The sequence below is a fragment of the Sceloporus undulatus genome, chromosome 4 (genome assembly GCF_019175285.1).
Source record: "Sceloporus undulatus isolate JIND9_A2432 ecotype Alabama chromosome 4, SceUnd_v1.1, whole genome shotgun sequence".
Taxonomy (NCBI): Eukaryota; Metazoa; Chordata; class Lepidosauria; order Squamata; family Phrynosomatidae; genus Sceloporus; species Sceloporus undulatus.
In genome coordinates this window covers 224,533,611-224,560,316 of record NC_056525.1, presented here as the reverse complement: position 1 = coordinate 224,560,316, position 26,706 = coordinate 224,533,611, and the positions used below count along the sequence as shown (strand labels likewise).

Sequence of the window (26,706 nt, the reverse complement as noted above, 5' to 3'; positions counted from 1 at the left end):
ACAGATGGAAGTTTTTGCAGTTTGGGACTTGTTCTGTGCCTAATTCGTACATGATTGTTTTACTCAAAAACCAGTATTTTCAATGAAGTAATACTTATTCCTGCACAGAAAATGCTGCTTCTATGCAGTTATTTACACAGAATAAATCCTCAATAACAGCATTTTTGCACAGGAATTAATATTTCTACATTGAAATATTATCTGCCCTGCAGACAAGGCTGTTTCCAGCACAGAAAATGCTGAATTCTGACAAAACAACCACATGGCATTTTTTTTTTTCACATAATAAGTGCTGAACTGCGAATAGCCAGACTACATGGTTTTCAGAAACTTTCTTATAGTGGAAAGCAAATTGCTCAAACTACTCATTGCCACCTTTAAGGGGGAAAAACCTAGTGAAGAATTACATCTTTACTACACAGCCAAGCACCCTTCTCTTTACAGGTATCTCAGTTTATGAAGTAGATGTGTTCCTGGCCATTGCCTCTTTAACAGAAAATCTGGTACCAGAGGTAGAACATAACAGAAAATAATAGGAATAATTTTCTACAACACAAAGAAGAAGAGCAGTTTCAGCAGACTTTTTGTCCAAATCTAACAAGATGCACCTTTGAAAGCAAATAATCGGGTCAGCTGAGCCAAGCAAAAGGGATTAAAAACACTTTTAGCCTTCCAGAGACTACCTGAATGCATCCTGGTATAGCTTTTTCTTTCACCAACCTCCACATTTCTTATGATTTCCATTTTGGGGGCCAAACTTACAGATTTATCCTGCTTCCCCTCACCTCTCTGTTTGACATACTGGAGATTAGCTGATGAGACAGCCTTATCTGATCTCCTCTTTGCTTTTCATGCATGCTGTGTAAGGGTTTTTGGAAGTAGCTTTCATTTACCTTGCCTGTTGTAAGCAGACACTCTTTCCCAGCTCAAACGTTATCATACTACAGGTATAATATTGGAACCCACCACCAAAAGTCTGTATTTCCCCAACCCTCCGTCACCATCCTCCCAATTCTAATACTGCTGAAAAACTTCCAACTAAACAGAGATCGTGGAAGAAAGGGGGAGGCTGGGTGGGGACAAAAAATACTTTGTTAAAAGAAACTTCTTCATCAGAGGCTTTGTTAACTGAGGTATGCCTGTTTAAGATGATGAGGGCTAAATGTTAAAAGTTACACTCTGAATTTTAAGAAGTACCATAAGTATAACAAAGAAATCAGGAGAAAGTAGAATTTTTGAAGTATATTTTATTTGTAGCAAGACAAGGGGAGGGGATGAACAAGAATCTCTCAGAGCCAAATAAATAATTCTAATTTATTTGTTTAATAAACACATTTGTTTAACTATAGTGAAGTATGTTTTATTGCCCAAACCTACAGAGCTGCAGTGCTTTGAGTAGAATATAGGCATAGTTTTGTATATCATTAACAACATCATCTTAATAATCAGATACACTGTGTCTTCATTTTTGTTTGCACTATATTTTCCACCTGCTGATTTCAGAAAATTACTGCTGCAGTTCTTCTCCTCTACATACACAGAATATAGTAATTTGCAAAGTCAAGCAAGGATGAAAATATGATTGAAATATAAGAGTCCTTTTTAATGGAATTGTTGTTATTGCATTATAAATTGTTTCTCGAAAGAGTTCTGGCTCTCTTTAACCCCTTGAATGAAATATCCTCTATTTTTAGACATGGTTATCTGAAGGATATTATTGTTTAAATATGGTCATCATTATACACTTATCAATTATGCTAATAATTATAGAAAGAATTTAAAAATCTTTACATAAGTAAAAGCTCAACTGAATTAAAGGGAAGGGACTCCTCAGTATCACTTTAAAAAACGAACCTAACCCTTTACCCTTTTTTGTTCCAAGTTTTTCATTATTTACAGCTAATAGCTGTCTGAGTCATTCTTATTCATGCTGATGAAACTGGCACCTTTTCCAGCTCTGTCATGTTGCATCTGCACCATTTATACTGTTTGTAAGAGAAAATATTTGCTTACATTTCTGCCTAAACACTGAAGCTCTTACATTTTATTGATTGCAGTCCACAGGTTTCTCTCTTAACTCTGAAGTCAATGACCAGGGTGTGTTAAATGATTTATATCAAATGAAAACTGATAAGAAAAGTCCTTGAAAGCATCATTGGTTGCCATATCCATTTGTTAAATTCAGCGTACTGCTAAATGTATGCTCAGAGTTTGAAACTAGGTAATAGGTGTTTAGTTTCTGGCCAAAAAATAATTTAAGGAAGAACTGTTTTCTGTTCTTAAAGAAACAATAAACACAGGTTAAACCCACAGACTGGTTCTCATTTGGGAAGAGCTTGTAAATTTTACTTTCTAGTGTCAGATTCCATTTGGTACACTATGCTAGTGGCTGCAATTTTTTGCAGGATCAAACAGCGGTGGCAAGAAAAAGCAGACAAAATTTGCTGACTCCAAGCAGCCAGTTTTATCTGATGTTTGACTTACCTCGCAGCTGATTCACCAACAACCTTCTTCTGTCACCATTGCCTGCACTGGTGTAGTACATTGTTACAGGATTCTACAATTCCAGAAACCCCCAGTGGCCTTTCAGGCTAGGGGATTCTGCAAACAGCAGTCAAAAATTAACTATCTCAAGCTCTGCATCTGAGATTGGAAAGATACAGTCACACCCTTAAGTTCTAACTAAGGATTACAGAATTCTTCATTCAGAAATAAGTTCTGGGATGAACATTCACTTGTTTGAGCAGCAAGTACTTATCACATAGCATGTGAGAAAACCTCTTTAAAGGAACATGTTAAAGTACTCTATTGCTGCTGCAGCCATGGCCATTCTAGAAGATTTTTTATCTTCCCTAAGATACCACTGAAACAACATTGTGGCTGCATGTGCACAGGCCAGAATACTCTGGCAGCAGCCTGGAGTATTCTGGTCCCAAAGCTGCCCTGAACTCCCCCTGTTACCTGGGTACTCCAGAGTGATACCAGGTAGCTGTACACATACAAGTCTGAGTGCTGCCCACTGAACATGAACTGAATCACTCCTCCTGAGGTTGCAAACCAGGTGTCCAGCATTGAGCACATGGATGGGCCCTTTGTTTTGACCTCAGAAGGAATGACTTGCACCAGTGGCAGTGGACACATTGTAAACAGCTGCCTGGCATCACCCTGGGATGCCTGGTGAGATTTTAAATCCATTTTGATAGGAGTATAATGCGAGTTTCTGTGCAGAACTGGCTGTACATCATCACTGACATTTTCTTTCTTCAAATGAGATAAATCCTGTGACAATCAAAGTCATGGTTCATGAGTACAAATTATTCTGCCATTTGAAGAGGGAGATGCATCTGCATTCTAGGGTATGTTCAGTCTGATAATAGTGATCAAGTGATTCAGAATGTGAAATTATATACTTGCTTATCTTGACTCTACAAAGTTAATCCCTACCCTCATCAGCCATACCACTTAGCAAAATTTACCATGTGGACATCAGTTCCAAGCTGCTTGAGATACCCCTGTATGTAAAACAATAACCACATTGTGGTGGAGAGCTCAGCAGGTTTGTGAATCAACTTCTCCTCTTCAAGATCCAGCAGAAGCCACACACATACCACAAAACACATTGCCAAACTGCAGCAGCATAATTAAAGAAGCTTCAAAAAAAGCAGGAGGCACTTCTTCTAATGGAAGGTTTCCCAGTTTGATAATCTTTAGAACATGCTTTCAGTGCTTGTTTTAATATGTTTTCTGTGGTTTACCACTGAAATTTGGTGCATGGTTTGGGCAAGCAAAGAAACAGTGTTTGGATGCATGTAAACTATGAGGCATATTTTTCTCAACACTAATCTCTATCCTTTCCCATTGGTCTTCAGAGCAGGATTTAAAACAGCCTGGGAGCTGCATTAATAATCTGGTGGACAATTTTTACCAAAACAGAAAGAGAATTATACATGGAATACAAAGCTGTTTATTCTTCTCTCATCTGTTTTCTAGATGCTCAATCATGATAGTATTCTAGACTAATATGTGGATTCTGAGATGGAAGAAACCACTATATAACCTACTGTAAAGTTAAGATGGTTCTACTCCAGGAAAATAATATTTTATTTGAAAGCTCAGTTTTGGAGCCCATTAGGGGTCCATACTGTACATTGTGCCATGTAGTTGGAAATTTACATGAAATTGTTGAGTGAGGTCATCCAAAGATTGGGAGTGAGGTTTTTCACAGACATAACATTCATTCTCACCTCCCCCATGTAAACTGAAATTTAATTTAATTAAAGAAGACAAACTTTGTTTATACAGGACAGCAGTATGGTAGAAATGTCTTTCTTAAGAAGGATCCACTGCCACTACCTCTCTCTGTCTCTCTCTGTCATTCTTTTTCACATGTCTCTCTCTCACATACACACAACTCATACATATATATACTGGAAGGGTTTAAGCTTGGATGTGCTTTTAGTCTGAGCCACCACCTGGAAAACCAGGTAGAAGCTATAGCTACCCTTAACTCTAATACATGCAATACAAAACAATGTTTGTGGTGGTAACTGTGGCATTTTTGTGGTGATATTATGAGCATTCCATCTCAGAGGTCTATTTCATCTGTCATTTTTCCCCTACCTGGTCCATCCCACTCTTCTGTCTCAAGTGGTCCAGATTTCTCCAACCGTGCATCCCCATCAGAATCTGCTGCCTCTTGGCTGCCCTCTTCATCACCTATGAATTTATCAAGGAAAGATGGAGAAATATCATGACATAGTGTGTTTCAGCTCGACTCAAACACACACACACACATTATATATACAGATATATAAAGTCATGAGATAGTAACATTAAACATTTACTTCAACAATTCTGCCTTGCTAAATAGTTGTTCAAATGACACTAAACCAGTCCCTATTTTGAGTTCTGAAACAACTAAGGTAATAATGAGACAGAAGTCAGCATATGCAAAATACATTTCCTCCCCTCATCACTGAACAACCACATCCTATACCCAAATATTTACTCTTACTGGCAAATGCATCTAGCCCAGAAGACAAGTCTTGGAGCCAGGTTTGAGTCATGGGACCTCATTTTAGAAACCAAGTATTGGATAAAGTATGCTGCCTGTTTGCTGGGATTATGACTAACAGAATAGGATACAGCCTTGCCCTTCTTGTACAGCAAACATTGCTGTCACATTGGCAGTAGTTCTTCCTCCACCTTTAATTGAAGTGTCATATTGTCTGAATCAGGGTGTTACTTTGCTATCCAGTAGACATGAAGTTGGAAGCTCCATCAAAATCGAACTGAAGTTCCAATGTCAAATAGACATTCTCCAAACTGCAGTATTAAATCCATGCACTTCCTATCAATAGCAGACTATTTTTTTAAGAAAACCGCATGCAGTAATAACTATTGAGCTTTCCTGACTGAGTATCACAGCAGCTGTTAGTCCCCCCTATAATGTATTTTGCAATCAGTTACATCTACAAAGTATTTTTTTAACAATGAACAGTTCAGAACTGACAGGTCTAGTTTCTTGTTCACAACTGCTTATCACAGCAAAGATATCATATATGTTTTCCAGGTGCTTTCTATAGTTAGGATACCTTCACAGAAGCCGCTTGTGAAAGATAAGGTCATAAAAGAGATGAAAAATGTGTGAGCTTCATACACTCATGGTTTTATCATCAGACAAGATAGCTTTCAGTAAAGGACTTCCAGTTACAAACAGAAAGCTGCCTAGAACATAGATGGGGAAATGTGGAAAGTTTGGAATGGAGTTCAAATTTATTCTTCCTTTAAACAAAAATATAAAACTAAATTACAGGATTAGCCAAACACAGAAAAAAAGAAACCCAATGGGAATTCTGTTCAAAATCCAACAGTGGCACTACTCGTGCACATCCCCCGATTGCATGCATGCTTGCACCTGTTTGATGCTCACACCAAGTGAATTCAGATATCATCTTAGGTACAGTGGCAGGTGATACCTTTCACATCAGTAGGGCAGTAAATTCCTTCTAAGTTTTAGTCCAAAGCTAAATTCTAGCCCCCAAATACATTCAGCACCTTGGACAGTGCCAAAACACAGAGGAGACACTCAACAGCCAGCTCCACAGATGGTCTGCCCAGCAATGACAGCCCCTACCTCCCCACCCTGCCCTCATCCTACTGCTGTCCCACGATGAGCCAGAGATTCAGCAGAAGTATCCTCATGAAGCTTTTTTTAATCTAAATCTCAATGTGACAATGCATCAAGAATAAATAATACATTAAAGTTTTGAGTGTCATGACAAAATTGTAATAATAGTAGTAGTTATTCTTTGCATTTCCATTGTGTGTTCACAATGCAAGAAAAAACAGCTTCACAAATATAAGAACACGAGGAGATCCCTCCCAAATCAAACCAAGGGTCCATTTCATCTAGCATTCTTTTTTCCTTTTAATAGCAGCTATATCCAGATACATTTGTGAAGCCCTTAATACAAACAAGGCAAAGTCGTATGTGTGCCTCTGGCATCTGCTTTTCAGAATTAAGATTAACCTTTGACCAAGCAAGGATGCTGGCATTTGGTATGTGTTGTGGTGGTGGAGGAACAGGAGGGAAGTTAACTTTAGCTTACAAAGGAAACATCATGGGCTGTATACAATATGCAATTTTATCTTTGTTAATTTCTGTAAACTTGAAAACTTAAGTCAGTGAACAAAAATAATGCTGATTTGAAAACAGATTCACTGACAGCTAAAATGGCAGCACAAACTCCATTTGAAACAATACAGTTACAAAACAAGCAAACGGTACAGTCACACAGGGAGCTAGTTTCCAAGTTGATTTCACTTAAGTTCTTATTGAAATCAATGGGATTTAACCTAGATGCAACTAACTTTCCACATTGATTTCATTTCCTAAGATCAACTGAACTGCTGCTGCTGTATGTAATGTGATCAATGTACATAGTACTTTACAAGTACAGTCAGCCCTTGGTATCCACAGGGGATCTGTTCCAGATCCCCATGCATATACCAAAAATCGGAGGATGCTCAATGGTAGCACCATTAGAGCCATGGGACTTTGCTACCCCAGCTGTCCAAAGCCTGCCTTGCCACTCTTACCATGGAGGGGGGTAGGGGGTTGCCTCCTCCTGCTCCTCTTCCTCCCCTTCCAGCCTCCTTCTCCCTCCTCCTCTTCCTTCCTCACCCCCCCACCGCTGCTGCCATCTCCTCTTTGAGTCTAGCAGGAGGCTCTGTGGAGCCAGGAAAGGGGGGCTGCAGATCCCTGCAGGGCAAGTGGGGAATCCTAGGAGGCAGAAAGACCCCCCACCAGGGAACCCCCCACCTGCCCAAGAAAGGCCCTCCACCCCCTCCAAGGGGAAGCCAGTCCAAGGGCGCTCTGTGCATGCTCAGAGGGTATCACTTGGGGCAGCCTCTACCCCAGGAAGGAGGGGGAGGGGCAAGTAAGGGCTCCCTCCCAAATAAAAACACACTTTCGGGGCTGTGAAGCACTCCCCTCCAGGCTCCTGAACCTCAGACAGTGGCCTCTCGGAGGCCTCAGAGAGCACTGTCACTTTGGCCATGCTCAGGGGCCCTCTGCTCTGGTGGAGATACAGGATGGGGCAGGTTTGTTTTGCTGGGTCCAGGCCTCTGAGTCATAGCCACTGCCAGCACTGCCAGGTGAGCCACTGAGAGACAGGGGACCCCCAACACCCACCATCCAACCCCTAAGAGGGAACAGCTGAGGTTGGCTCCCTCTGCTGCTGCCACTTTTTCTCCTCCCTCCTCCCCTTCCTTCCTTCCTTCCTTCCTTCCTTCCTCCATCCCTCCCTCCCTTCCTTCCTTCCTTCCTCCCTCCCTCTTTTCTCCTTCTCTCCTTCCTGACACCACCTCTGCCTCTTCCTCCTCCTCTGCAACCCCCAATGGGCTTGCTGTCCACAGATGCTGGAATCCACAGATGGCAAATCTGTAGATATGGAGGGCCTAACAGTGAGTCTAAATCTAAAATCTAAAATATATGTGTACACATGCACAGAGGGAAGGAAGGCACGGAGAATAAAAATATAAAACTATACAGTACAATTGTAAAACACATTATACAGATAAAATATAACAGATACAAGTGTACAAACGATACAGCAAACTGACAAATACATATGTAATGCTTCTGAGGTCCTCTCTCCCTGCTTCTGCTGAGCAGAATGAGCTCTCCAGAGAGCACCTACTTATCTAAAACCTCTCATTGATTTGAATTCTCCCTTTGTTACTCCATAATGGGATGTTACTGGGATACCACTGGCACTTCCTGTCTCTGATACAGCAGTTTCTTTCCCTCCCTGAACCCTAGTGAAGGGACTAGACATTAAAGAAGAGTGTGAGAGACAGAGTAATTTTAAAGGGAAAAGTTTTATTCTAAGAAAAAATTCCCATAGCAAAGGGGTAGCTCTTTACAAGAAGGACCATCTTTTCCTTCAGGCACACTTTACAGTTACAGTTAAAGATAGGTTAGATAATTTCAGCCAAGCCAAGAAAAGTAATAACAGCCTTTGACACAACTAGCTAATAATTCTATTTTAATCAAATGGGATTTGCAGTCCTAGATGTGCATAGGATAGCTTGGGATCTTGACTCTTTTTTTCAGCCTCAACCAGCTTCCCCAGGAGGACAGGGGTTGCTTCCTTCAGTCTCAAATGATCCTTTCTCAGGCTTTTTATAACTTCTGCTGAAGTTGCTATAACTACTTGGAGGTTTACACTTCTGCCCAACTGGCCATATCATTGGGCCATTGGTTTCTCATACTGTATCTCCGTGATGCTCAGCCTCATTAAAATGAAACCTAGCCGCCTCACATCATTTGACCCTGTGCTACCTGGGAAAATTATCGGCTGCTCAGATAATGGAATGGCCCATTATCACAACACATAATCAAAATAAAAAAGATAACAAAGCAATATTTAGCTAAAATTCCAAACATTTTGGAAAACAAGAAAGTTTTTAATTGGGATTTAAAAATAATGAGGGAAGGAGCAGTCTGCAAATGGCCAGAGAAGCAATTCCAAGAGTATGGAACAGTGAGTGAAAAAGCACAATGGTCAGCCAAGGAAGAGGAAACAGTTGGGTAAGAAGCCTACAGTTCCAAGAGTACAGATCTCAAACAGGCTGGTAAAAAGAAATAATGACTAATAGGGATACAACCCACTGTGTTGATTCAAAAAAACAACACGTATCTCCCATCAACATTGTTTGTTGCTAATATACATGCACACACAGAATCAGAATCAACCTATATTACTCAGCTAATCCAGAAATCTCTACCATGCCACTGCCTTTTCTCATTCTGTTTGGCTACTCTTTTTTCAAGAATTTTTCCAAATTCTTTTGTAATTATGGCACTATCTGCCTAACAAGATGGTACAAGGTAAACAGGAGGGCATAGTCACAGAAATCAAAATGTTGGCACATTCAAGAAAGAGTAAAAAGAGCTGAAATCCATCACACACATAGGTTTAACCAGAGTTCAGATTCATGACAAAGCAGTAGAACTCAGCCAGTACAAGTACTAAAAATAATAGCATCAGCTATATGCTAGTGAAAAAGCAGTATTTAGTCAATACACTGATAACACTCAGAACATATCCCACCTCAATGAAATGCAAAACATTACACCAGTAAAAGAGTCTGTGTAATTTAAAACACTTCATTTAAATTTTATAGATAGCCCCCAAACAGCCCTATATCCTATACAATCATTACAATGTATTGAATACAGGCAAATAATGTCAACTAACTCTGTGTTGAAAAATAGCATACAGACATCAACAGATTCCCCCAGCCATACTGGCCATAATGGCCCAGGGATTATGGGAACTGTAGTTTAAAAAAATAACAACTTTTCAAAAATTGCCCATACATTAATATACTTGCCAATAGGCTCTGGATCTGACTTTCCAGAGAAGCCAGAATGACCCCTACTTGCTGTCCTTCTATAAGCAGGCAAAGGCATTATTATTATTATTATTATTATTATTATTATTATTATTATTATTATTATTTTATTTTATTTTATTTTATTTTAACAGGCTCTTAGGGTTGTTAATTTAATATTTAAAATTTATGTACATAACATTGTTTAAGACACATTCTGTTTTAAAAGATACTGAGAGCTGCCATGCTTGCCTTATTGGGAGAAACGTAGGATATCCTTTGAATTAAAAAATAATATTTATTTATTTACATTCCAACATATCAATATACATTACAATGTGAATTTTCATGAGGAATTATATAAATTATTTATTTAACATGTACAAGGTTGCAAACTGACACAGATGAAGAATTAATAATAGTGCACACAGTTACTTTTTATTACATTTATACCCCTCCATTCCACCAAAAAAGACTCTCCAGTAGGTTAACAGAAATAAACTCAAATAAAAATAAAAATAAATGTAATTAAAACATAAAATAACTTAATCCCACAAGTTCTATTAATAACAGATTTTCTAACTGCCAAAAGACTATTTGAATAAAAAGACTGATTCATATACTTGTTCTTCTGCAAACAAGACTGTAAGCACCAAAAATAAAAACCTGTTAAAATGTAAAATGCCATATCCTTATGAATATTTAATAGTCCATATTGGCTTACACCCTTACAATTCTTGGATGTGATATTTTGTTTTGACACTCAGTGTGGCATAGTGGCTATGACAACTCTGGAGACCAGGGTAATGATTCCCTACTCAGCATATGAAACCCACTGGATGAGCTTGAGCAAGTCACATTCTCTCAGCCTCAGGGAAAGGCAATGGCAAACCTCTTGTGAACAAATCTTGGCAATAAACTCAAGATAGGTTCGTCTTAGGATCATCATAAATTGAATACAACTTAAAGGTACACAAAAACAAACTAGGAGCAGAGTAAATTTTTTGTAGCTGTTGTACTGTTCTTAGCCCATGATTAGGGTTGCCAGGTGTCCTGTTCTGTATGGGATGTTCCATACTTAGAGTTTTAAAGTCAAGCTCTATATCAGGATGATACAAGATATGCAAACCAAGCACTCCACCAGACCCCTGATTGCTGCATATTCAACAAAATTTACATATCTAATGTGTGACTTTTTCAGCTGGCCTTGTGGCTTGCTGCGCTAATCAGCAAAGTGAAATTGTTGTCTCAAGATGGTTGGCCTGTCATCATGAGATTTCTGTGGGTTCCTGCAGATTTGAGATATTGCAGAAGCCAGCACTTATGAGAAGAGGACCTCTCACAAGATTTGAGACAGTCTTATACCAATCTGCCTGATCTAGAATCATAGAATCATAGAATTATAGAGCTGGAAGAGACCACAAGGGCCATCCAGTCCAACCCCCTGCCATGCAGGAACTGTCAAATAAAGCATCTCCAAAAGATGACCATCCAGCCTCTGTTTAAAGGCCTCCAAGGAAGGAGACTCCACTACACTCCGAGGGAGTTTGTTCCACTGTCGAACAGCCCTTACTGTCAGGAAGTTCCTCCTAATGTTGAGGTGGAATCTGTTTTCCTGCAGCTTGCATCCATTGCTCCAGGTCCTAGTCTCTGGAGCAGTAGAAATCAAGCTAGCTCCCTCCTCAATATGACAACCCTTCAAATATTTAAACAGGACTATCATATCACCTCTTATCCTCCTCTTCTCCAGCCTAAACATCTCCGACTCCCTAAGTCGTTCCTCATAGGACATGGTTTCCAGACCCTTCACCATTTTAGTCGCCCTCCTCTGGACACGCTCCAGTTTCTCAATGTCCTTTTTGAATTGTGGTGCCCAGAACTGGACACAATATTCCAGGTGGGGCCTAACCAGAGTAGAATACAGTGGCACTATTACTTCCCTTGATCTAGACACTATACTTCTGTTGATGCAGCCTAAAATTGCATTGGCCTTTTTAGATGCCACATCACACTGTTGACTCATGTTCAACTTGTGGTCTACTTGGACTCCTAGATCCCTTTCACACGTAGTTTTATTCAGCCAGGTGTCCACCATCCTATATCTGTGCATTTCATTTTTCACCCTAAGTGCAATACCTTACATTTCTCCATGTTGAAATTCATTTTGTTAGCTTTGGCCCAGCTTTCTAATCTATTCAGGTCATTTTGAATTTTGATCCTGTCCTCTGGAGGATTAGCTACTCCTCCTAATTTGGTGCCATCTGCAAATTTGATGAGTATGCCCCCAATTCTGTCATCCGAGTCATTGATAAAGATGTTGAATAACACTGGCCCAGGACAGACCTCTGAGGGACCCCACTGGTCACTTCTCTCCAGGATGAAAAGGAGGCATTGTTGAGCACCCTTTGGGTTTGGCCAGTCAATCAATTATGAATCCATGTAACAGTTGCCTTGTCTAGCGCACATTTTACAAGCTTGTTTGCAAGAATGTCATGGGAAACCTTTTCAAAGGGCTTACTGAAATCAAGATTTACTAAATCCACAGCATTCCCTTCATCTACCAAGCTGGTAATTTTATCAAAGAAAGAGATCAGATTTGTCTGGTATGACTTGTTTCTCTGAAACCCATGTTGACTTTTTGTGATTATGGCATTGCTTTCTAGATGTTAACAGATTCTCTGTTTAATGATCTGCTTTAGAATCTTTCCTGGTATTGCTGTCAGACTAACTGGATGATAATTGTTGGGATCCTCTTCTTTTCCCTTTTTGAAGATGGGGACAACGTTTGCCCTCCTCCAGTCTTCTGGGACTTCTCCTGTTCTCCAGGAATTCTCAAAGATTATTGCCAATGGCTCCGATATTACATTTGCCAGTTCTTTTAATATCCTTGGATGTAGTTCATCTGGTCCTGGAGACTTATATTCATTTAGATTAACAAGGTATTCCTGTACTATCTCTTTGCTTATCTGAGCTGGTCAGTCTGATTATGTCTATATTAATGTTTTGAAAACCTGGCAAACTCAACCAGGTTTATTATTGTTAAAATAATAATAATAACAACAACAATAATAAAAGTAACAGTGCAATACACCTCATTAAGAGACCCTTCTGTCACAATCTGTTAGAAGCTGAAGTGGATCATATTAGTCTGTAATGAAATCTGGAAAGATTAAGTTATGCTTAATAAATATAAATATAAGAAAACAGACAATGTTGCCAAAACCACTCTGAATACAAGTCTCTCGTATATGTTTGGAAATATGGAAAGGGAATATATGCTCCAATACCATGGTGAAATCAACCAATACAAATGAACAAAAGCATAACTACATTTTAAATTAAATGTTTCAGTGTTGAAAATACTTAAAATTACATGTTTGAATATTGGTCTATGACGATGACTCTGGAGACCAGAGTTTGATATCTGCCTGGCCATGGAAACCCACTGGGTGACCTTTGGTGTGTCACACTCTCTCATCCTTGAAGGATGGCAATGGAAAACCCACTCATAGAATCATAGAGTTTGAAGAGACCGCACGGGCCATCCAGTCCAACCTCCTGCCATGCAGGAAATCCAAATCAAAGCATCCCCAGCAGATGGCCATCTAGCCTTTGCTTAAAGACCTCCAAGGGAGGAGACTCCACTACACTCCGAGGGAGTGTGTTCCACTGTCGAACAGCCCTTACTGTCAGGAAGTTCCTCCTAATGTTGAGGTGGAATCTCTTTTCCTGTAGCTTGCATCCATTGTTCCGGATCCTGTTCTCTGGAGCAGCAGAAAACAAGCTTGCTCCCTCCTCAATATGACATCCTTTCAAATATTTAAACAGGGCTATCATATCACCTCTTAACCTTCTCTTCTCCAGGCTAAACATCCCCAGCTCCCTGAGTCGTTCTCATAGGGCAAGGTTTTCAGACCTTTCACCATTTTAGTCGCCCTCCTTTGGACACGCTCCAGTTTCCCAATGTCCTTTTTGAATTGTGGTGCCTAGAACTGGACACAATATTCCAGGTGGGGCCTGACCAGAGCAGAATACAGTGGCACTATTACTTCTCTTGATCTAGACACTATACTTTTATTGATGCAGCCTAAAATTGCATTGGTCTTTTTAGCTGCCGCATCGCACTGTTGACAGTCATGTTCAACTTGTGGTCTACTTGGACTCCCAGATCCCTTTCACATGTAGTTTCATTCAGCCAGGTGTCCCCCATCCTATATCTGTGCATTTCATTTTTCTGCCCTAAGTGCAGTACCTACATTTCTCTGTGTTGAATTTCATTTTGTTAGCTTTGGCCCAGCTTTCTAGTCTATTCAGATCATTTTGAATGTTGATCCTGTCCTCTGGAGTATTAGCTATTCCTCCTAATTTGGTGTCATCTGCAAATTTGATAAGTATGCTCCCAATTCTGTCATCCAGGTCATTGATAAAGATGTTGAATAACACTGGGCCCAGGACAGAGCCCTGTGGGACTCCACTGGTCACTTCTCTCCAGGATGAAAAGAAGCCATTGTTGAGCACCCTTTGGGTTTGGCCGGTCAACCAATTACAGATCCATTTAACAGTTACTTTGTCTAGCCCACATTTTACAAACTTATTTGCAAGAATGTCATGGGAAACCTTGTCAAAGGCCTTACTGAAATCAAGATATATACAGGAAATTAGCCAAGAAAAATCCATTATAAATTCACCTTGGCACTGAGACAGACAGGCCAAATGCGCTGTCTTTCTGCCGAAACTATGGTTCTGGAGCGTGCAGCAACCGCATGCTCCAGAACCCTAGTATGTGTGGGCGGCAGTCTAATGGCAGTCTCCCGTCCACATGGAGGCTTCCATCTTTACCTAAGTGATGTGCAGTGTCAGCACATCACTGTGCATTACTTATGTCACAAGTGCACCAGTGCGCACTCGAGATGTAACCCAAGTGCTGCAAAAAGATCCCAGAAGAACTGGGTTCTTTTTACTCCAGAGGGACATTGTGCGGTTTGGTGGCTGTGGTGTCCCTCCTGAGTTAAAACGGGAGAGTGCAGACCACCATTTCGGGGCGGTCTGTACTGCCCCATAGGATTGCCAAAGGCCAGAAACTACTTTAAGCCACACAGCAACACAACAACAAAATAATCTCTGGCTAATCCTACTCTTGGAGAATCTAAAAATTATAGGGTATTGCTGTTTTAAGCTTTCCCATTTTCAGAGGCATGTAATTTAAATTTTAAAACAACAGTCAGAGGCCTGGAACAGATGGCCCAGAAGGAGCAGCCAGGGGCCGCTCCATCTGTGATTGCGCTGGGACCACAGCAACCACACAGCCCACTCCTGAAGTTAGCTGGCAGCGCCATCTCAAACAGGCTCCCAGGAAGAGTGGATTTAATCTGCTCCTAAAAGTTCCAGCTCTTGCTGCCTTAGTGTGGCCTCTTTCAGAAAAAGTGTCATCTGAATGTCATGCCACCAAAGTGGTTGGAAGCTGCTTCTTTGGCCCATCTGTTTCAGGCCAGAATTTGAGATATGTAAATAGCTGTGAAACTATGGTCTTTTAGTGCTACTAATAGCTCCACTGTCTCTTGGAAAAACAAATAAAAATCAAACCTACTACCAAATAGAGAGCTCCTTGAACTTCATAATGAATATTACTTTTGAAAAGGAAAATGGCTTTTTTTCAAAGAAATATTAATATTGAGGTCCCGGAGATCTTCAAAATGACTTTGGTGCTTTCTGCACCGCCATTTGGGACGTCCGGAGGACGTCCCATTTTAAAAAAGGGGCGTCTCTTTTAGACGCCCCATGGCCTAGTACGGACTCTGTCCGTACAAGATGGCGCCGGCCCTTCTACATGGCCGGCGCCATCTTTGCGTATCGGACGCTTAGCGTCCGTACGCGTCGTGCCGCTGCTGACGTAGCGAGCGCGCCCCTGGCGCCTCGCTACGTCGCAAACGCAACGAAAAAAGAAGCTCCATTTTGGAGCTTCTTTTTTCGGTCCGCACGGGAGTCGGGCCGTCTGAAGGCTCCGGCTCTCCCGCGGACCTACTGGCGGCAGCAGCAGACTGCCGCAAAGCGGCGGTCTGTACCCCGCCCTAGGGCCCAAAATAAAGCTGCTTCAGGTCACTTTGGAGGTATGCTGTTTAAATGAGACACACATCTTAAGAGGCCAGAAGCTGCACCAATGCTGCGCTCTAGTCCTTAGAACTGGAGCATGGCTTTAGTGCAGCTTCTGGCCACTTAGTATGCATCCATCATTTGAACAGCATAGCTCCAAAGTGACCTGAAGCAACTTTATTTTGGCCTGTCTGTTCGGGCCCTTTATGTATTAAGTCTCTGGAGTAGCACAGTTTTCATTGTGCTCTCTCTTTGTATTTCAGGATATCTAGTTCTTCCTCCTCTTTTCTTTTACACCCACTGTTCCCCCCCCCAAAAAAAAAACCTGTTTACCCTTTGCTCTTTCTAAATATCTGCTACAGAGAACAATAGGAAATTCACCAGGAGCCACTAAGAATTCCCATTCTTCCCCAAAGACTCAGGTTGAGCCAAACACAGCTCTTTCCCTCTCATAGGAATTTGCCTGGCCTGTCTTTAAAACCACATTTGTACAGTATATTCAGAGAAGTTAAATCACATTGTTTTCAGTAAGGTTAACTCAGTGTTCATACATAATGCTAAAGGAAAGTAATCCTACAAATGTGGGTACACACACACACATCACTAATTATTAGTAAAATAAAGATGTATTTTGTTTATTTACTTGTAATGACATCCTACCTTTCTTCAAATATAGGACACAAAGCAGCTTTCAAAATAAATTAAAACAAAATAAAATCATTGTATTAAAAGCAGAATTAATTTAAAACAGTTTATAATTTAAAACATAACAATGAAGATAAAAATATAGTGTGTGGGTCCACACAAAAACACAATCATTCAAAGACAGCTTCACAGCAATCAGTTAAAAACCAAACCCTTGTCTAAACAAAAGGTAGTCTGGTGGTGGAAGAGAGAGAGATTTATAATAAGGATGAATTCTGGATCCAGGATCTCTCTCTTATTTGGAAAAGATAGAAACAGAAAATACCAATCTCACCATTTCATCTGTTGTTGTTGTTACTATTAGTGCTCTCCCATAAAACAGAACAATTTAAAAAAGACCCACAAAGCTTTTCTAAGGGCCTCCAGTTGCATCTTCCTTCAGCAGCTCTTCCCAGTCTAGCTGTTCCCTTAGTGAAGATGTTTCAATTGTGTTTTCCCTATATTCTTTGAAAATTACACTCTTGTTTCATTTGTTTCAAAAAGTTTTTGTTTTAAAAAACAGAAGCAACAAGAAGAAAATGCAATTAAACAACAGTTGACTGTCGGTGAAAATTATACTATATGCATGTTTCATCTGGATATCATCCCATTCAACTAGAGAGACTCTGGAGGCACAGGAGCCCAGCTGTTGGAGGTGTGACAGACAGACAGCACTTTAAAAAGCTGCCTTGCCACCCCAAGAACCATCACCTGCCTCTCCCAGAAAATCCTGGGGGCCAGCAGAGAGACTCTAGAGGCCAAGGAGCCCAGCTGTTGGTTTTTTTCCCCCTTTCCCCCTATGGTCCTAGATTGTAATATTTTAAGATTGTGTATCATTTATATTGTTTTTAGGATTGGGATGGGGGGTTGAGAGTGGGGATTATTTTCTTTTTTACTTGTTTTGTTCATTTATTGCTATGTACTTTCCTTTGTTAATTTTATTGCTGCTGTGAATCGCTATGTATTTTTTGCTATTTATTGCTATTGTGAATTGCTTCATTATTGTACAGTATTGTTATTGTTTATTTGGTTTGTACTTCCTTTATTGGTGTAACCTGCTCTGATTCCTTGTGATTGGGCAGGCTAAATCATTATTATTATTATTATTATTATTATTATTATTATTATTATTATTAGCATTAGCCAACTATCCATCCAAGATCATAATTACTGTATTATGGGCTTGTATTTTAGTAAAAGAAAAATTCTGGTATATTCTAATTTTTTTAACATGCACACACACACACACACACACACACACACACTTTTATGTCACTTCATTCTTGAGCAAAACTCAGCTTTGTCTTGACAATAAAAGGACAAAAGGGGAGGAAAAGAAATCATTGGCTTTCTACTGCAGTCATTTAGCATCATTTATACCTCATGTTTTCATGTTCTTTTCTCCTGACTGCTACCTATCATAATAGGTGCTTATTACTTACAAAGTGACATTTTAAAAAGTGATTTTGACAAACAGTACTTTACTTTCATGCTTAAATAACACAGCTTTCTAATTCCTAAGGAAAAGAAAAAAGGATCAGACATATTCCATGGAACACAACACCCACCTTGGTGAGGCAACATACAAATTTTTCAAAATTACACATTAAAATTCGAAAGAAGGTGCAAATGAACATAAGATTATTTTCAATATTACTTCTGAATGGTTTTACAGTTTCCTGAGAGCTTCCAGTTTATATTTTCAAGATTTGCTTTCCCTTAGCCTTTGCTTCTGGAATAAAACCCCAAAGACAATACATTGTTGTTGTTGTTGTTGTTGTTATCGTGTGCCCTCAAGTTATTTCCAGTGTATGGCACCCTGAGGCAAAAATATCATGGGGTTTCTTCAGAGGGGGTTTACTGTTGCCATCCTCTGAGGCTGAGAGACTGTGACTTGCCCAGGGTCACCCAATGGGTTTACATGGCCAACCTGGGAACTGAACCCTGGTCTCCAGAGTTGTAGTGCAATGCTCAAACCACTACACTACACTGGCCCTCATTGTCAAAGATAACACTACATTGATTGAAATTTTTCAAAGACTCCCAAATGGTACCAGAAAAAAACACAACATTTTTGTGCATATGTGTGTGCACTGTTGTTGTTATGTGCCTTCAAGTCATTTCTGACTTATGGCAACCCTAAGGTGACCCTATCATTGTGTTTTGTTGGCAAGATATGTTCAGAGGGGGTTTACCTTTGCCTTCCGTTAAGCCTGAGAGAGTGTGACTTGCCAAAATTACCTAGTGGGTTTCAGTGACCAAGCAGGGATCCAAAGCCTGGTCCCAAAGTAATAGGCCAATGCTGAAACCACTACACTACGCTGGCTCTCCCTGATGTGAATTCATGTGTATAATTTATGTGCAGGAGAGATAATTATATATATATATATATATGTCTAAATCCGTATTTCTGATCACCAAAGAGATAAGTCATTTTTAGATTTCAACATTAACTTACCTTTTTGGCACTAAGAATTGCTGCTACAATTTCAATTTCTGTTGTTTCTCCCACCTGTATAATCATATACCTTTTTAAGATCGTGATCGATATCATCTGGTATGATATTTGCCATTCCCAGTGTTACTTCAACACCTACACTACCTGAGTAAGTACATTATATTGGACTAAATAAACATTGTTTTGAAATTGATACTTTAAGGGAATGAAGTGAGCTACAAATCTATATAAACTAATATCTATTAATACATGTGACTGGACAAAAATGCTTGAATTTTTATCCTACCAAGTGTGGTAACCCTGTTATAAAGAGCATTTATCCAAAACCACAGATGTAGAATGATAGCAGTTTGTCTGATAAATTCATATTAATATGCTGTGTTAAGTTCTTTACATCAGGACTGATAATACATCATTAAAGAACATTCTAGAATTTCCCACCAGCATTTAGATCATTGAGAACAAAAGCATATAAGATATAGTTGAGTCTTGCATTAAATCACGAACTAAAATGCCTGGTACAAAAATTACTATTGCATGTAAACAAACTGGTACATTTCAGATTTCCAATGCACTGGATTATTGTCCTTATCAAAGTGAATGATCAGCTCATATTCAGCATTTAAAATGGCTTTGAAATGGCAACATTAATACACTACTTGTAATTTATAAAAGGTGCTGTTACATATGGGTCTAGGAAAAGTTTGCTATTCTGACACACAATGGAGGAGACCCAGAAATGCGGGGGCAAAGGTACCTCAGGAGGTAAACAGAATCTATTTTTTCATCCCAAGAAGGTCAGACAAAAACATCCGACCAAGGCAGGTACAGGTCAGTTCCTAGAAATGAAGCCCAGACAAATAAGTAAGACACCAAGAAAGAGCAGCATGTTCCAACATTCTTGGAACAATCTCCAGATTTCAATTTTAGTCCAGCTACAGCAGATGATCCTGACATGTTCATTCACAACAATCTGACTGAAGAATTTTTCTGAAACCACTCAGTTATTTTTTCTTCCTGAGGACCATTCTACTGTTCATTACATTTGGAGGCTTGTTTTTAAAAATACATATTTTCTCCACTCCCTCCACTCACGTATGGTCCATGCACAAGAATAAACCATTCCCAACATTTGAATAATTTCTCTTTAACTCCACCTGGAATTTTGGACTCATGCAGCAGCAAGAGCACTAAATGCTTATTTGCTGGAGCAGCTGGAGAACGGATCAAGGCACTGAAGGCATGCATCATCATGTTTATCTATGCCTATGCTTGGTTCAACTGAAGTCAATAGAAGTGTTGTCATTATGATAGGCCTTAATGATTATTATATCTAGGATGAGATCATGAGTGTTAGAAAGATAACAATTGCCAAGAATCTATCAGGCCAATTATTACAAGTCTGATAGTAGCTAGTCCAGTACTGTTTGCTTCAGGGAACAGCACAGAGCACTGGAGATCATAAGGATATATCAAGAACAGTGCTGTCTTGCCAAGATAGAATAAAAGATAAAATAAGATATATGACTTTCTCAGTGGTTAACTCCTTCTTAGTTTACATAAAACTGTAAAACTAGCAACAACACAGCTAAATAAAAGTCCAACACATACAAACCTGCTTCCATATTTACCATTCTATACAATTATAACATTTCAACACAACTAAAAACCAAGAGCACTGTAGAGAAAGTAATTGGAAATTAATTCTATAAGCATACTCAAACCACTTGATGAATGAGAAGGCAAACCTCTCCTGCCTCCTAGAACTGACTTGCAGAAGGAATTCCTTTCTGGCTTGATATGCAGTGATCAGACAGGTCTTTCCCAAATAACACTCTACACTTGTATTTTCATTTAACTTACCATATTTTCCGGCGTATAAGGCGACTGGGCGTATAAGACGACCCCCAACTTTTCCAGTTAAAATATAGAGTTTGGGATATACTCGCCGTATAAGACTACCCCTCTTCCAACGCACACCAAATAAAAATTTTAAAACATCAGATTTGATTTCAATATGGTAATTTTAATTCAAATGCTTATGACATGCAGGTACTTAGCAGGAAAACTTGTTGTATACAAAGCCTGCTTGGATTGGTCAGCTCTCCCTGCCTGCCCAGCCCTCCCTGTCTCCAAGATTTTCTTCAACCATACTTGTACAGCGCCACAATTGCTGCTTTCACATGGTCACCACATATGGAGGGTATGCAGTCGCGGCCGTTTTTGAGCTCCCCCCACCATATGCGGTGACTGCACATTCTCCAGTCCGGCTCAGAAGTTTCAGCCCTAGAAGATGACACCTGACATATAAGATGACCCCCAACTTTTGAGAAAATTTTCCTGGGCTAAAAAATAGCCTTATACGCCAGAAAATACAGTATATCTAATTTTTTTTTCTGACCAAGGCAAAATCAAAATCAAGTTCTTATCAAATCCAAGATCTGCTTTAAAAGAGATTATATCATTGTACCATGACCCAAAGTAATTATTCATAAGAATTAACATTTATGAACATAATGAGAAGGTTCTTCAAATATGACCTCCCTTAAACAAACTAAACACACACACAGGAACACACACACACATCAGCCCAAAATCAGCTTCCAGTTTTGGCATGCAACTTGCCTCTTTCACAGTGTGAGCTGCAGAGAAAACAGCAAAAGAAACTATGTTCTGGCTGTGCTTGCAGTGTTTTTACTTGCTTACAGATAATTTCTTTAGATTGAATAAGCCTTTGAGCAAGAGACTAAATATATCCTGAAATACATTTAGCAAACTAATCCTCAAATTTCATACATGTGCAAAACAATTAGGAATTTGGTAGTGTTGATCCTTTGAAGATCTTTTAAATATACTCTTTTCATTATAACCAGAAGCCTCTTCCTCTTTCCATTAGGAAGAAAACACCCATCATCATATATTATACACTATCTCTGCTTACCAAAAAGAATTAATGTGCCCTTCATTGGGGTGGGGGGAATCCTACATAAAGGCTCTAGCAAGAATTAAAATAAATAATAAAATTAAGGAAGTGCAAGCTTGAGGAAACATGAAATATTGTCAGAGAGAGATAATGTCAGTCCTTGGGGGGGTTGAGAGGCCTGATGCCAAGCAAAGCTGGGGGCTGTTCAATCACCTCTATCAGTGCTCTATCAGTGTCTACACTCCAGCCAAATCCAGAGAAAACAAGGAGTCAAAGATGCAGGTCAATAAGCTTATAGACGATTTGCGCAAACAGCTCCTCCAGCAAGGTAAAAAACAAAGTCATATTGGCTTTTCTGGCTGGGTTTTTTTTTATTATTCTTTCACTTTGAACTCTTTGGTCTAAGCACACTCTGGAAATGTCAATGTTATATGCAAGAAATTTAAAGGGCTGAGCATCTTAATCCCGTTAAGAAAAAAAGAACAAAGTTGTCTGTAAAGACCTCCCTATTGAACTCAAAGTGATTATGGTATAGCTGCCTTATGCTGATCCTGCTTCCCAATTGCTCTAGCATTAGAAGAGCAGAAAATATGTCATTAAAGACACTGCTTGGGAGGAGAAAGCTACTACTGATTGAAATGATTTTTTTAAAAAAATAACAAGGCCTTCCTGCTGATCTTAAAATATACACACAGGGATAATGAAAGAAAAACAGCAAACATATTAAATATCAGAGCAAGACACAAAAGCTGCAGAAAATATTTACACATGCTCACATAAAATCAGTCAACAGAAGGTACGAGGGACACTGGGAAATAATTTTCTAGGCTGCCAAGGATTTGGCTAGCATCAGAGATGATGTCAACAACTACTCCACACAAACATAGCATGAAGGAGAAAAGGTATGCAGAGAACAAGAAATAACCAGTGTTGCTGTAATGCTAGTGTTTTCTAATTGCACATACAACACCAAGAACAGAACACTGGACCATGAGATTTCCTCTCAAGCCTCTTACCTTTTGTATACAAATCCACTTTATAATTATGTGCAAAATAGGACGTACTTTGTTGCTAATATTACCTGCTATCAAAAGTAACCAGAGTTTCTTTAAAATTACAGATGAGACAAGCATGCCTAAGAGAAAAATTGATCAGCATAGCTATAGTGAATATTAGAACCAATACTCAGTTTGATTTGGTTCAAGTCGAGATGGGGACAAAGTTAGGTAGTCAGGGTAAGATCTGTGGTATTGTGGAAAATTTGTTGTACATGACAGGGCATGATTCACTTTGAAGACGTTTCCCTTATAGTTTGGAATCCACATGCTGCCACTGCCACAGGTTCTTTGAAGGGTTCAGGTTGATAATATTCAAACAACCACAACTTTGTTCAGAAATCTGGCACTGTTACACTTATTTATGACAACCCTTTATTATTCAAATCAAAAACTTTAATTCAGCAGAAAAACAGCCTTGAAATCTATCAGCAAGGTGGACTACATTATGTTCCTATCATTTTAAGAAAGTATTTGCACCTTCATGACATTCATTTATTAAAAAAATTACTTATTTTACATTACTCAGCCAGGATGGGTGAATCTTGTGAGGCCTGATAGAATTCTACTTGGACAAATTTGACTATTGCTCACTTTCATGTTCAATAACATGAATTTCTCCTATACTACAAAACACAAAATGTTTTTTTGACATTTTTGACATTGACATGCTCTGTATCCCTGTCAGATTACAGTGGTATTATCTGTGTACAGTGGTATTTACACATCGTGAAAAAATCAGAAGTTCATTGGAGAAAGATAGGACAGTGCCAGCTACTAATTTTTGCCACTTTTATGAACAAACATAGGTCTAGATCATTTATATGTAGAGCAATGTGGCCTTGGCACTGCATCATAGGCATTCATTTTCTTGAACACATTTCCAGATTCAAGAATGTGTAAAAGTTGCTTATCAGCAGTCTTCAGACCTTCATGGTCTTTTTCAGTACATGCAACTTGTAGGCATTCAGTAGTAAAATGTATGTTATTCTTCACATCTAGATAACTGGGCAAATAAATCCACATACAATATTAATATTGTTTGGACAACCACCAAGTTGGCTTCTATTCCTCTCTGCCCAGATTCCCTCCCCCTTCCTGTAATAATGTCATTTGTGCTTCAAATCTGATGCAACTAACTTTCAGTCTAGATGGTATCATTATCTCTGTTTTTGAGGAAAGCGTGGATGCAGATCAGTACTTTCATCTCAATAATTCCCCTGGCCAAAGACCAAGATGGTCCCGACCATCTTTCGCTATCCACACCTAAGATAAATATGTCTTACCTGTAACACTCTACTACAACATGGGTAATACTCTATGGCTTCAGTTAAACTGTAAACAGTATTGTCTATGCTCTTGATGGTGCAGATATGAGTGGAGCACTCTGGTGCTTTGCCTACCTAACTGTATACTATTGCCTCATTTTGTAATATGAAACAGTCCCACATGAGCATATTATTAAATAATTACTAAAATACATATTGATTACTGAATGACTCAATAAATATATAGAAAGAACTAGGAAAGTTTTATTAAGCTTCACAGTAGTATAAACAGCAATAGTTTCATGCTCTAAAATACTGGTTTTTAGTCCAGTTTTGAGTTAGACTATAACCATGAGGATATTTATAAGGAAACATTGCAAAAACAAATCCCTCCTTTTCTTACAGCATCATAACAAGAGTCCTTATAAATTCAAAACAAGCAAACATGAAATTATATTTGAGTCAAGAATGGCTGTCTTACATAAAAATGAAAGATATTACTAAATTCTGGATTCCAAAGCAGAAGGGGTAAGAGATTCAAAAAAGTCTCAATATCATTCCACAAATTTCCCACAGAAAACTAAATCCTCCCCTGTTTGTGTCTTGTTGTAATTGTATACCTTCAAGTTGTTTCCATCTTATGAGAACTCTAATCACAGGGTTTTCTTGGGGAGATTTGCTCAGAGGGAGTTTACCTTTGTCTTCTTCTGAAGCTGAGAGAGTGTGATTTGCCCAAGGTCACCCAATGGATTTTCCATTGCTTAATGGGGATTCAAAGCCTGCTCTCCTAATACAGACAGGCCAAAATAAAGCTGCTTCAAGTCACTTTGGAGGTATGCTGTTTAAATGATACATGCGTCCTAAGAGTCCAGAAGCCGCACCAAAGCCAGGCTCCAGTCCTAAGGATTGGAGTGAAGCTTTGGTGCAGCTTCCAGACTCCTAGGACGCATGTATCATCGAAACACTATACCTCCAAAGTGACCCAAAGCAGCTTTATTTTGGCCTGTCTGTATAGGGCCCTAGTATCCTAGTCCAATGCTCCATCATGCTGGTTCTCTATGAAATGCTACATCTATATAAAACCATAAATTCATACATTACGTCCTCTTAAAATAAAGACTCACTGCTTTTTTCCTGCTGAATTTTGAGCACCACTGGAATCACAGAAAAATCTTATGTCTCAATGGTAACATCCCAAAAAGGGTGACCTTAATACATAATAATAAAAATATACTAAATGTTTATTATGAAAATTACAGATAAAGTTCTTTAGAAAGGGAAAGATATTTTGATAGCTAATTCTGAAAGATTAATGAACCCCAACACTACTACTGACTACAAATGAAATGGAATTGTGTGTGTAGGAGAGATTCCAAATTATCCTTTTACCGAATTGCAGCAAATTTTCAAATTTCAATAACTTAAGAGCAGTAGGCCAATTTTACAGGTATATATCCTGCAGTCACTGTAATCTCTATTTGTGCCTGAAGTCCAAGGCCTCCATCAAACCATGCAGAGATCTGGGTACTTCATTAAGTACGTGTGTCAGGCCTTCAGAGTCCTCAATCACCTATGTTTTTCATAACAAATTATGTCACCGACTAGTCTGTATTTCTGTTTCATACTTATTAAGTTAAAGTTACCCAAAGAAGTGATTCACTGATATGCTATAGAGCATGGAGCATGTTTGGACATCAAAAATCTGGAACATTACAAAGAAGGTTGTAGAAGAAAAGAACCACGCCATGCTACTTCATGTGAATTTCCAAGGTCCTTTTCATACATTCCTGGAGCCCTTTACGATTTCACAAAGCTTTCTAAAGTATTTTTTTTAATCCAAGAAATGACTTTATATTCTCCTACTCCATCCAGTCTCTAAATACTTCAAAGTAGGCCTTTTCTGTCACACTGCCTCCGTTGGAAAGAGATTAGTGGGTTTATGTACACTTTCATCCTTAGAAATATCCTTTCCAATTTCATTTGTAGCAGTGGCAGTGAAGGATAGTATAACAGCTTCTTTTCTAAACATTACTATACATATCACCTGCCACATGGAGTGTCAAGTAGTCAAAGAGCATAAAGCCCTTTAAAAAAAAGTGTTGTTTGTTGTTGTTGCTGTTGTTTTGGTCTTTGAGAAAGCAACAGTTCTCATCACAAAACCCACGTCCTGGGAACAACCAACATGTTAGTTTTGTGTCTCTGTGTGTGTGTAATTAAGTAGCTGTTTCAGCTCATATTTTGGAGTGTTTGATTATTCTAATTTTTCAGAACCAAGAACCAGAAATATAGCTAAAAGAAATAATTTACATGCTTCCAGTGTATAGC

The 26,706-nt window shown here is 39.1% G+C and overlaps 1 protein-coding gene across 1 annotated transcript in view; it reads right to left on the bottom strand.

Annotated features, from left to right (window-relative positions):
- The window catches only part of ZFPM2 (zinc finger protein, FOG family member 2), a 432,038-nt gene that overhangs the window by 306,469 nt on the left and 98,863 nt on the right, over nucleotides 1–26,706 (bottom strand). Inside the window, exon 3 of the mRNA XM_042464632.1 lies at nucleotides 4,621–4,716. Coding sequence (XP_042320566.1) covers nucleotides 4,621–4,716 — 96 coding nt within the window. The remainder of the gene's footprint in view (nucleotides 1–4,620; nucleotides 4,717–26,706) is intronic.